The sequence below is a fragment of the Nicotiana attenuata genome, chromosome 7 (assembly GCF_001879085.1).
Source record: "Nicotiana attenuata strain UT chromosome 7, NIATTr2, whole genome shotgun sequence".
Classification (NCBI taxonomy): domain Eukaryota; kingdom Viridiplantae; phylum Streptophyta; class Magnoliopsida; order Solanales; family Solanaceae; genus Nicotiana; species Nicotiana attenuata.
Genome location: NC_031995.1, coordinates 42702933 through 42716370, shown reverse-complemented (window position 1 = coordinate 42716370; position 13438 = coordinate 42702933). Strand labels below are relative to the sequence as shown.

At 36.4% G+C, this 13438-nt stretch overlaps 1 protein-coding gene across 1 annotated transcript; it reads left to right on the top strand.

Moving 5' to 3' along the window:
* Nucleotides 10267–12276, top strand: LOC109229999. Its single transcript, XM_019395537.1, has one exon. It carries the CDS (start codon nt 10267–10269, stop codon nt 12274–12276), a length of 2010 nt encoding a protein of 669 aa, XP_019251082.1.

Here is a 13438-nt window from a genome sequence, read left to right as displayed (position 1 = left end):
CTCAAGGTTTGAACAACAAAGCTTATATCTGGCCTAGTCATTGTAAGATACAACAACTTGCCTATTAATCTTTGATAAGCTCCTATATTATCCAGTGGTGTATCACCTTTGAGTCCAACATGATCATCATATTCTGCACTGGTCAACTTCTGATTGCTTTCCAAAGGGGTCCAGGCAGGTTTTGCTTCCCCTAAGCCTGAGTCTGAAATCAGCTGCAAAGCATACTTCCTCTGGTTCATAAGTATGCCATGTCTAGACCTTGCAAATTCTATTCCCAAGAAAAACTTCAGCTCCCCCAGATCCTTTATTTTGAAGGCTTGTTGTAGTGCGCTCTTAGTGTCACACATAAGTTCATTATCATTCTCAGTGATAAGTAAATCATCAACATATACTAGTATAACAACAATTTTGGATCCTACCTTCTTGATTAATAAGGAGTGATCCAGTTGGCTTTGTAGAAAACCAGACTTCACCAATGCATCTACCAGCTTCACATTCCATTGTCGAGATGCTTGCTTAAGACCATATAAGGACTTGACATGCTTACACACTAGGCCTGTCTCCCCCTTGCTGTGAAAACCTTGGGGAAGTTGCATGTAGACTTCATCATAGAGATCTCCTTGCAAGAAGGCATTATAGACATCCATTTGATGGATATGCCAGTTTTGAGTTGCTGCAATGGACAACACTATCCTCGCTGTCACCATCTTCACAACTGGTGAAAAAGTGTCCTGATAGTCAAGACCTTCCCTCTGGTTGTACCCCTTTGCCACTAGCCTTGCCTTGTACCTCTCTACTTCACCATTTGCCTTGTACTTGATCTTATATACCCATTTGCAACCAATAGCTCTCTTGTTTGGTGGCAAAGGCACAATCTCCCAGGTTTTGTTGTCTGCAAGAGCAGTGAGCTCAGCCTTCATGGCATCTGCCCACTTGGGATCTTTGCAAGCTTCATCAAAGGATGCAGGTTCAACTGTTGTAGAGAATGCTGCTAGATGGGCCTGATAATGATGTGACAGACTGTTGTAATCCAGGTAGTTGCTCAAAGGGTAAGAACATGAGCTACTGGCTTGAGCAGTCACATAGTCATGCAGCCATAATGGAGGCCCTTTATCTCTAGCCGACTTTCTCAGAGGAACTGCAACTGCTTCATGACTGTGGTCAGTGACTACAACATCTTGGTCCATATTTGCATTTCTAGGCATGTCAACATCTTCACTTGCTATTGCAGGACCCATATCTTCAAGTCCACTTGGAGATGCCTCTCCTGAGTGAAGATCCTCCATAACAGCTCTTTGTCCTGCACTTTGGTCATCAAGTTGAGGATCAGTTATAGTTGTAGGGACAGGATCAGTGATGTTTGCAGTAGGCACAGCCTGAGTGATCAAGTAGGGATCAGTTTGAAACATTGCAGGTCCTGTGGTCTGCAGATCTTTGAAAGGAAAAACTGACTCCCTGAAAGTCACATTCCTGCTAACAAAAAAATTTGTGAATTAAATCAAACAACAAGTATCCCTTTTGCACAACTGAATACCCCATCAGAACACTCCTCACAGCTCTTGGTTGGAATTTGTCACTAATGACTGATGGTGTAGCATAGCAAAGACATCATGGAACCCTCATATGTTTCATAGATGGACTTTTCTTATGAAACAATTCATAAGGAGACTTCCCTGCAAGCACTGATGTAGGCATTCTGTTTATCAAGTAGACAGCTAACAACACACATTTATCCCAAAACTTTAATGGGATGTGTCCTTGAAATCTGACTGCCCTAGCTACCTCCAGTATGTGTCTGTGTTTTCTTTCTACCACCCCATTTTGTTGGGGTGTGTATGGACAAGACCTCTGATGAACTATCCCAAACTTACTGAACATGCTTGCACACTCAGAGTTAATGAACTCTGTTTCATTGTCTGTTCTAATCACTTTAACCTTAGTGTCAAATTGTGTTTGTACCATCAAAAGAAAATTTCTAATGACAACAATTGCATCAGACTTCAGCTTTAAAAGATAAATCCATGTTACTCTAGAATGGTCATCCACTATTGTCAAGAAGTATTTATTTCCATCATGTGTTGCAATTCGAAATGGTCCCCATACATCTATATGTAACAGTTCAAACACATTCTTTACTCTATCTCTACTAATAGGGAAAGGCAATTTTGCCTGCTTAGCCAAGGGACAAACATCACAACTGCTTATTACATTTCTACATAACTCTTCACTAACATTTAACATATGTTTCATAACCTTTGGGTGATGGGTGGCCCATCCTCTTGTGCCAAAGCTGCAAGGTATTTTGATCCAACTGCACACTCAAGGACTTTGGAATTAACTCTTGTCCTTTATTTGGAATTGCAGAAGTCAGTAAATAGAGCCCATTAGTTTCTCTACCAATCCCCTTCAGCTTCCTAGTGAAGAGGTCCTGTAGTACACAAAAACCAGGAAAGAATGCAGCCATACATCTTAGCTCTCTAGTTAGTTTAGACACAGACAATAGACTATACTTAAAATCTGGAATGTACAGAACATTCTTAATCTCTTGTCCTTCTCCTATCTTGAATTTACCAATATGTGAAACTGTTGCTTTAGTTCCATTAGGTAATTGCACTGTTTTTCCATCTTGAGATGCTATATTGTATAACTCAAAAAGTGAGCTAAGGTTTGAGGTCATGTGATCAGTAGCACCTGTATCTATGATCCATTCATGAATACAACCTCCCTTGTCTACTAAGCAGACAGTGGAATGAGATATAGCTGCCATGTTGGCTGTGGTCTCCTGTATCTCCTCTTTGTTGAGCAGCTTCAGAATCTGATTGAATTGCTCCTCTGTGAACATAGGCCCCATTCCATATCCTGAGGAGTTCCCCTTCTTAGCATGTGTGTTTGGTACATTCCTGTTCCCCCTGCATCTGTGAGTCACCTTCTCCCAACACTGCAGAGTTAGCTGAACCATATCCTCCTCTCCTTTTAGACTTGAAATCAGTTGGATATCCTACTATCTTATAACAATTCTCTCTAGTGTGCCCTTTTATTTTGCAAAAATAGATTGTAATTCTTCTTGGGTCGAAACTGACCACTAGTAGTCCTAGTAGACATTAGTGCAGCAACTTCACTTCTTTCAGTTGAATCATGAGGATTGGACATAACTCTTTGACTCTCACGTTCCATTAACATTGAGTAAGCCTTACTTACTTTAGGTACTGGAATCATCATAAGTATTTGACTACGAGCTTGTTCATATGACTCATTAAGTCCCATCAGAAACTGTAGCAGCTTCAAACGCTCCATAAAAGCCACAGATTCACCAGATTTTGCACAATCACATCCCAAAGCTGGGGCCAAACTATCAAATTCTGCCCAGAGTACTCATATCTTTGAGAAATATGAGGATATCGAGTCAGTACCTTGATTAATTTTTGCAATTTCTCTATGAATTTGGAAGATTCTCGAGCAATCTATCTTATCAAATCGCTCTTTCAAGTCCTTCCAAACTTTACTGGCGTTCGAAGAATAAACGATGTCACTGAGTAATTCCGGTGAAACACAATTCATGATCCATGACAAAACGATTGCGTTGCATCGCTCCCAAAGATCTACGAGATTTGTACCAAAACTTTCCTTTTTACAGATGTCATCGATGAACCCTAGCTTGTTCCGACCTAGGATTGCAATTCTCATCGCTCGACTCCATACGGAATAGTTTTTCGGTCCTCTTAACTGAAGAGAAATTAACACAGCTCCCGAATTGTCAATTGAATTGAGAAAAAGTGGGTGATTGTGACTCAATTTCTCTGGTAGTTCATTGTCAACAGTTGCCATGGCTGAGTTCTGTCAAAATTCTCTGATGAAGAGCTAGCTAGCAGAAAAATTACTCTAGACAACCATACTTATGGCCGATTGCTCTAATACCATGTCAAATTTAGTGAAGAAGATCGATCATGGAGGATTGAGCTAAGAGCTTCTTCTTCTTACTGAAAGAGAAAAATGAATTACAGTACATTAGTTAACTCCCTAAGCTATTGTTGTAGAACAAACACACCGACTAACTACTAAGTTAGTTACTAACTTCTACAAATGACATATACACCCATCATTTTTAGTTAGTTTACACAATACTACCCTACTCCACTCTTACTACTCTCAACAACTTTATTATCTCAAACAATTAAAGGAGCAAAAGAAGTTCTATTCTTTGGATCATTTATTTTTAATGCTTATTCTGTGTTCTACTTGTTTTCATATTTTGTGTATCATTTGTTTTTTCGGTTCAAGTTTATATTCCTCTATTTGTAAATTGATTCCTTAATGATATCAGTTTTGGAGTTAACTAAAATTTTAATATTAAAAAAATTTACATGAGCTTTCATTATTATTGTTGATGACCAATTTTGACCCTCCCTCCTACAGCTTGTTTGGATGGTTGTTACCCATTGTATTGTATCGTATTGTTACTTTAAATATGATGTTTGTTTTGATTGTTACTTAAATTTTATTGTATCGTATCGCTAAATCCGTCGTTATATAATGACGAAATGTGCCACTCTATGTAACGACCGATTTGGTGTGGTCGCGTCGTTACCTTGTCTTTTCTCTCAATATCACCCTTTATTATTATTAAATAATTTTATTTTATCATTTACCCTACCTTTTTATATATTAATTTTACCATGTATCATAATTTTTCATTATAATATTATAAGTTTATTCTTCATATTGCTGGTGCATGATATCATGAAACGATGGCAAATGACACAATCTATCCAAATATTATTTTTATCAAACGATACAGTACAATACGATACATTATGAAACGATGCGTAACAACATCCAAAAAAGCAGTTAAAATTGATTTATTCACACTTAACAATTTACAATAAATGCTTTAAAGGTATTTTTCTAGTAATAATATCTATTTTTATAAATTAATTAAGTATTAGTTTCAAAATTAATTACATAGTACCAATATTGTGTAATTACAAATATATTTACTATTATAAAATAACTTTTATATGTACATTACCTAGGTTTTATGATTTGACAAAATTATTCCTTAATTTCCAAAAGTTAGGCTTTACTAATATTTTGAAATTAGTGCTACAATTTGAATATGTGTCATTTATAGATAATTAAAATAATTAGTAATATATAGTAATTATAATTTTACCATATTTTATTAATAAATTTAATTTTATTTAAATTAATTTTAAAAGATTAAAACTAAAAGGTTACAATGGCAATTCCTTAACCAAGCACAAAGTAGCTATTCTTTAAAAATTAGTTTTTGGCCCAAATACCATGCCCAAATCGGAACAACCCAGTCCAAACACCCCATTCTCCTCCAAATTGGCAATCCAAGTAACTCTATTTACACCAATCAGCATTTGACACGTCACTCGTTGATCCTACTCACAAAACAAACACAAGCGATCTGAACCGTTGATTTAAACCACCAACGGTCACAAATTATTCACTATTTTCCATTTAAAACTCAACCCACTATTAGAATTATCTCAACCGTTGGATCACATAGATCCAACACTACCCATATTTTCCTGAAATTGATTTTTCTCAATATGTAATGCCCCGATTTATCAGGGCCGCTGATCAAATGATCCAACAGCCCAAATCTTTTCCCCCATTTTAACTCAAAGACCAACTGGTCTCATACCCCCAAAACCCTAATCATTTCCTATCCGCCCAGCCGTCATTCTTTCCCTTTCCTCTCTCTTTTACCTCGTCTCCATCAACCATCAATCTTCAAAGACCTTGCACAAATTTGTGCAAGGTCACTCAAAACCCCAGTAAATCATCTCCCCTGTCCGTGCTACCCTATGATTCTTGCTTAATATTCTCTTTTTCAACCACAAATTCAAGACACCCAAATCCGAAACCCTAAAGCTCAAAAGAGAAATCATTTCATTTTTTCTCGTAAGTCAAAGTCGGAACCTGAAGCTACCTCTTGCCTTTTGAAATCCGCGAATCCTGCTGCAAATTCCTTTTTTTCAATCACAAATTCAAACGTCCAAATTCTAAAATCTTAGACTCAAGAATGCAACATCAAATACCTGTTTTCCTTCGGGTTCCTTCAAATCGAAGCATGCATGGGTTCGTCTCAGAGTTAATTATGAGGATGCGAAGTCTAGAGGTCAAACTCAGTGACCTCTGGATATTAGGGCTTTAACCACTAGTCCAAAGCTTTCAACGATCAATCCCCATTCTCAGGTAAAATCAACCTTGTTTTTTCCTCTGTTTTTTCCCCTGATTTTTACTCGATTTGCTATCATCATCTACCATGCGTCATCTTCCATTATCATTTTGAATCTTGTTGAACCCTAGAGTCATTGAATGCCACTATAAAAGGAGGCTTCAATGCTCTCACCTAACACACACTAGACAATATAACACAACAAACTAAAGCAACCAAAACATTAAGAAATTAGGGGTTTATGATAATTAGGTCTCTTACTGTTTCCTTCTCTTTTGCCGAGTTCTTCACTAGTTCAAGTTTGAAGGTTTTTCTGGGATCTTTGAGCAACGAAAAGGAAATCGTTTGGTTTGCTACCCTTAAGAAGGTCACCACCTTTCTTTCCTTTTTCTTTGTTCGTCTCTCTAAATATTTTAGATATGTCAATGTTAAGTTCTGTAGATTATAATTTTGTATGTGTTAGACATGTTTGATAATTACGTTAGTATAATGATCCTTTATAATCAGCATGTTCTGTTATAATTCCTTAAGTGATAATTGATTACTTGAAAGAAAATTATTGATCTTTGTTCCGAGGTTTCTTACGGTCCTCATGCCTAAATCCTATATGTCTATGTTCATGTAGGTTTCATAGTTCTTAGTGACTTACAATGAACTCATTCCTATTTTATCACACATTTGAAGTTTTATGAGTTCTAGAAGCTAAGTGTGTTGCTTGGTAGTTATTGAGATCTGAATTTGTTCAAGACTTGTGTCCTTGTCCCTTAATCTTAAGTTTGAACTTACAATGTTCAAGAATTTTTCTTGTCTGCCTGTGTTTGTTAAAATCTACTTCTAACTTAGCACTATGGTCTTTATTCTGTTTGTTTACTATCATTGATAAACCAATCATGTCCACGTTTCCCTTTCACCAATGATATTGTTATAATATCCACCTCTGCATATCATTTTCCTACATTCTATAAGTTTATCGTCAGGTTTATTATGTGGTAATCTTAACTAATATACCATGTGTCTATGTCATTTAACTAAGTTGAAAGGAATTTGAGTGTTCAGATGTTTTTTCCCCTGTATCTGTACCTGTTAACTCTAAGAATGATGTCTGAGCTGTCACTAGGACTTTTCCATTATCATGTCCAATTGTTGTATGCATAGGAAAACTATCTTACTTATATCAAGTTATTTCCTTTTCATGAATCTCGAGTTCCTATTTGTTTTTGAATTTTATTATGTGTGAAACTACTCTGTATCTTTGGTGTAGGGCACATGATTTGCGAAGGAAAGGTAATATCTTTGGCCTCTGTGTTAGAGTAAGTGAGTGGGTTTTTGAAAAATATGTGGTGATGTTGAGTCGAGTCTTGAGTCTAGGATATTACGATAGGGTGCTTAGTCTACTTTAAATATTCTTGGCATGATGTGTTAGGGAAGTTGTCTGATAAGAAGGTCGTCTCTATGTGAAGTGCAGTTTGATTGCTCGAGGACGAGCAATGGTTTAAGTGTGGGGTATTGATGGTAGGTTAGAAACCCATATTTTAGTCACAGTTTGCACTCTGATCACTCATTTTATTTGTGGTTGAGCTTAAATAATGGTGATTTGTTCTTATTACGTGTTTTATGCCTTGTAGGAAATGATACCGAGCTATTAAGATAATTTAATTTGGAGCTAAATTTGAACAAGTTGGAGCTTTGAAGTCTGAGTAAAAGCTCAAGAAATTAAGTCGGGATCACGTTCGGGGGTCGAGGACCAAGTCTGGATGTTAAAAGTGAGAAAACAAAAATTACGCTGAGAAAATTGCACTACCGAGTCGCGGAGCTCAGGGCGCTAGTGCAAAATTTCTGCAAAGTGAAAAAAATTAACTCTATGAAAATCTTCACTAATGTGGCGCATGGGGCATCGCGCCAGTGTATTTTCGCAGTCCAATTGTCCCACTTCGGTTTGGAAAGGTTAGTTTCGTCCGAGCCCACTTCTACATAGTATAAATACACCAAAAATACGATTTTAGAGGACTTTTGACCTTGGAGGCTATGGAAGACCATTGGAGGCTACAAGACACATGATTTCATCATCTTTCCATCAATTAAATACGGGAGTTTAGATTGTAACGCTAGATTGATGTCTTCTTATTTTTTAATTATAGCTTCAATGACTTTATCCATGATGATGGAGTAGTTTCCCTTAGGGTTTGATGGATATGGTATTTTGGTAAATATTTGTGGATTTTAACTCTAGTTCTTTGCTTGAATTCATTTATGGAGCTTAAAATTGTTGCAACTTTATTCAACGCTTTATTTAATCGAAAGAGGAATATTTTGGTGCTTATCTTTGCATTATTTTATTTGAAATTAATTTATTGATTCTCTTAAGTAATCGAAAGAGCTTGTTGAATTGTTGATTAAATCAAGTTAGGAGAATATTCGAGAGACGTTTTCCTAAAGACTAATCCATTAACATATGCCGGCATACTTTCACAGTGCTTATATTAGTTCACCTCGCGTAGAGTTAAGATTTAATCGAGAGAGGAGTCTTGACCAAACATTTGAACTAAACATCGAGTGAATTCGTGAGAATCATTAGAATATTAGAGTGAATTAAAGTAGAGTTAAATCCCAAATAGCTATCTTGCACCTATCATGTCAAATCCTTATTCCTCACATTGATAAGAAACTAACTCTGTTAATCTCTAGTTGTTTGCAGTCAATTGTCAATTGCTTTACTTTAGTAGTTAATCGTAGTTTATAATCAATCCAAATCAAGTTTTGATCATCCTGAATAGCAGTTAAACCAGAAATCACTAGAGTATTGTTTAAATCCAATCCCTGTGGAGACAATAATCGTAACTATATTATCTTTGGCTAGCGAGCATTAATTTCATGTTGTGTTTTGCGCTCGTCAACTCTGCTCAAGAACCCTTTCTATCTCCCCTTACACCTTTATCATTAACAGGATCTTATCATCAAAATTAGTAGATGAAACCTCGGGGCTAACACTTGTGGTTAACATGCTTAGGCATAATGTCTCAAAATAGTTGGATTTGCTAGCCTTAGCCGAAGAAGACTGTTCGTATAGCCGAACAATTTTTTTCTAATATCTGGTCTAAGCAGCTCCTCCTCCCCCCTACCCCACCCACAAAAAAAATATCCAAAAGGATTGTCTAAATAAATACATACATAAATATTAGAGTAAACGTGCTAGAAATGCTCATATGAGCTACTAACTGAACTTTAAGTGGTTTTTGTAGAATGTTCCTGAATAATTTCTGAAATCACACTATGAAATACTATTGAGTGAATATATGTCACAAGAAAACTAGTGCTTTCCGTATAATGATCAAAGGATTCTTGAACATGCTTTATATGTGCATATTGATTTTATATATTTTACACGTTTTAAAACATGCCAAAACTTAGTACATACGGGTTGATAAAATTGGAAACTTACAAGTTATATTTTTATTTTATTATTTTGATCATAAATTAACTAATTTAACCGCAACTCTCCTATTTACTCAAGCTTTGAACCAACGATGCGAGGAAGCTCACACAGATGATGCTTATAATTTTATTTAGTCATTGATTTTTTTAAAATAAACTCAGTGTCTTCAACCACATTTCTGGCAATTGTATAATATTTTTTTAATTGGTCAGAAATTCAAACTTTCTGTTATAAAACCAGCAATTTTAAAGGTTAATTTTAAGCTGGTACTCAGTGACTCTTATACGGCTTAATTAGTACTATTTGAAAAAGGGAAAAAAAGGACGACTGTTGTAGTGCATTCTCATAAATCATTAACAGCAACATTCTAAAAGTTTTAATCTCAAAAAAGACTTATAATTTGGATAGGAAGGAATATCAAAATCCGTTTCACTCAAAAAAAAATATATATATATAAACAGACATTCTAAAAGTTTTTTTTTTTTTTTTTGCCGTACAAATGCTCTCCTTCTTGTCCCAAAAGAAACAGATTAACAACTAGTACTCACCATTTCTAATTTTGATGAAATCCATGTTAGAAAAACCAATGAAAGACTCAATCTTTGAGGTAAGAGAAGAGTTAATGGTTTCACCATTAGGTGGAATCCCACAACACAGAACAGCTCATTTCTTGAAACCCATTGTTTCTTCTCCTGATGGTCCACCATTAAAGCTACCTTCACTTCCTTTCTCCTCTGAATCTGAATGGCCTTTAAAAGTCTCCTTCAATGGCTGGAGGCTTCCTCAAAACAAATGGAAAAAATGGGTTGAAAGTATGAAATCTGTTCATTACTCTGTATGGAAAGCTGCTGGTATTCATGAAGCCATTATAGGTTCAGTATACAAAATCCATAGTTATAAAGATTTGATTTTTGGAATGACAGAAAGGTGGTGCTGTGAGACTAATACTTTTATATTTCCTTGGGGTGAAGCTAGTATTACTCTTGAAGATATGATGATTTTGGGAGGGTTTTCTGTTTTGGGTGGCACTGTTTCATTGCAGCCTCTTCAGTCCCCTGAGTTGGTGGAAATTCAAGAAAATCTTGAAAAAGCACGAAAGGAACTTATCAGAATGAAGACTGATAATCATAATGGGTGGTTGAAACATTTCATGAATAGTGGACACAGGTTTGAACATGAAGCTTTTCTTTCTCTTTGGTTATCTAGATTTGTGTTTCCAGGAAATGAATATGATAAAATAGGTATACATGTTTTTCCAATAGCTGTCAACCTTGCTAAAGGTACGCGACTAGCACTTGCTCCTGCTGTTCTTGCAAGCATATATAGGGACTTGAGTTTGTTGAAACAGACTATGATGATCGCTTCTTCATCATATGAGGAAAATAAAGGAAATGTTGGAGATAGTGTTGACATTCTAGCGATTACTCTTTGGGCGCCGTTGTTGTTTGTTCAAGTTTGGGCTTGGGAGAGGTTACTACCTTTGCGGCCAGAGCAGGCTCGCAAATGTTGTATGGCTAGTGGGGTGAGAATAGGACGATGGCATAATGTGAAACAATTGGATGTGATTAGTGTGAGGAATATTATCGATTCTTCTGGAGAGACATTTCTGTGGAGGCCATATGCCTTGGCTTCTGTGGGAGGTTGGTCAGTTCCTAAGTTTTACAAGGAAAGATCAGAAGAGTGGACAATAATTGAAGGGCAAAATGTGGAACAAGAACTGGAGTCTTTCGTTCAATGCTTGAGGGTATCTGAGCTAGTCGGGTTGGATTGTCAAGAGCCTTATCAACCACATCGTGTAGCTATGCAGTTTGGATATGACCAAGACTTCCCTAAATGGATTCCTCGCTCGTGTTCATGTCCACAAGTTGCCTGGTACAACTATAGCAGACCCATTGATTCTGATTTGAGGCTATACTATCCATCTAGGTTGTCTGAATCGGATATCACTGCCCAGTATTCGAGATGGTGGAGAAAAGAAGTATTATTTCTAGCTGTTGCATTCAAAGGAGTGTTGCGTGGACAAAGGAGTAAAAGAAGATCAAGACGACTTTCTAGCCTTTATGCTCCTCCTGCTTTTGCTCCTAAGTTAAAACATGTGAAAGTTGCAACTGACTATAACTTAAAAAAAGCACAAGTGGAGAATTACCCTGATGTTCCCCCTGGTTTTTCATCCAAATGTGGTGAGGTAAATAACAAGAAGCATATATCGATGATGGAAAAGAAAGTAATAGTGGAGAATTTCCCTGATGTTCCCCCTGGTTTTCCACCCAAATGTGGTGAGATAAATGACAAGAAGCATATATCGATGATGGAAAAGAAAGTAAAAGTGGAGAATTTCCCCGATGTTCCCATTGGTTTTCCTCCCAAATGTGGGGAAGTAAAGAATATTTCTATGGGGATTTCACAGATAATGGCTTTCAATGGGAATACTGCAGAAGAAAGAAGTTACACATTACCTGACTATGCACATGAAAGGAACAAGACTAATAGTGCAGCTCAAATTCTGACTACCAACAAGCAGAGAAGTGGGGAAAGAACTAGCTGTGTTGATATTAACTTGCTTAGTTTAACGGAATTAGAAGCTCGTCTTGGCCGGGTTGAGCGACTAGTTGCTTCACACAAGAGTAGCTAGATTCAATATACTTAATATAATTTCAGATGCATATTACTTTTCCTTTTGTGTGGTTTACTTGCTCCAGGGTGTATTCTTCATTTTCCACTTTTCCGTTTTCTGTTTACCTCCTCGTATGATTAGTTTAGGTATGAACTACTAGAATAGTATATGTCTAATTAGCCCTACTTGTAGAGAAGTTCAGTCAAGATATGGAAATATATACAAGCTTATTAGAGAAAGTGTACAAACTTACTCAATATATGATAGTTACAGTTGACAGTAAGCCTGTTAGAGCTTCATGCATTTATTTTGGTTTGCTTTGTTACTTTCTGTGGTGATTTAGCTGCTCTTGGCTGGTTTTGACCAGCAATGGGCTGGTGATGACTGAGACATCTTATAGTTTTAATACCTTCTTAAATCCATTCCTGATCTGTAAGAAAGAAAGGCAAAATCAATTACTGTTCTAAAAGAAATCAACATACAAGCTTGGCGATACAATAAAGCCAAACAAATCAACTTAACTAGCTACTTCAAGGAAGACCAGAACTTATAAAAATAAATCCAGATCCTTTCTGAACAGACATATATTTCAAGAATGCACTGATATATATCAACATAAGTAATATATGAACACCCTTTAATTAGATACTTCTGATCGTAATCCCCTCCTAATACGGTATGCAAGCGCTTGAACACCTAAAATTAGATCAGTGCACTTGGTGGACATATTAAAAAGTGCACCATTGGCCATGCATCTGGGTCGAACAAAGAAGTTTGCACTGCTGGATTCTGATAAAATAAAGTTCTGCATATCCAAGAATGTTAACGGACTATCTCTTTAGCTATAACACGATAAGCACAAGTAAAATGAACCTCCTTTTTCATCATATTAGTCACAAGCATTGAGTTGTCTAAAGGATCATCACCATTAATTCTGGACAAAATTAGTACATAACACATAGCCTTAAAGTAATGACATTTTCGAACAAGAGATCAATGAAGATATTTTTCCAACACCATTTGTTATGTCACATCCATGAATCATTTTTGACATCTTCAGTTCTAGTAAGTGCATTAACACAATTGGAATAATAAGCTCATTAGACTTCGAAATGTGCCAAAGAACCAAAGTATATACCAAAACCTTTAGCCCATAATATGACTATCTTCCACCCCACTT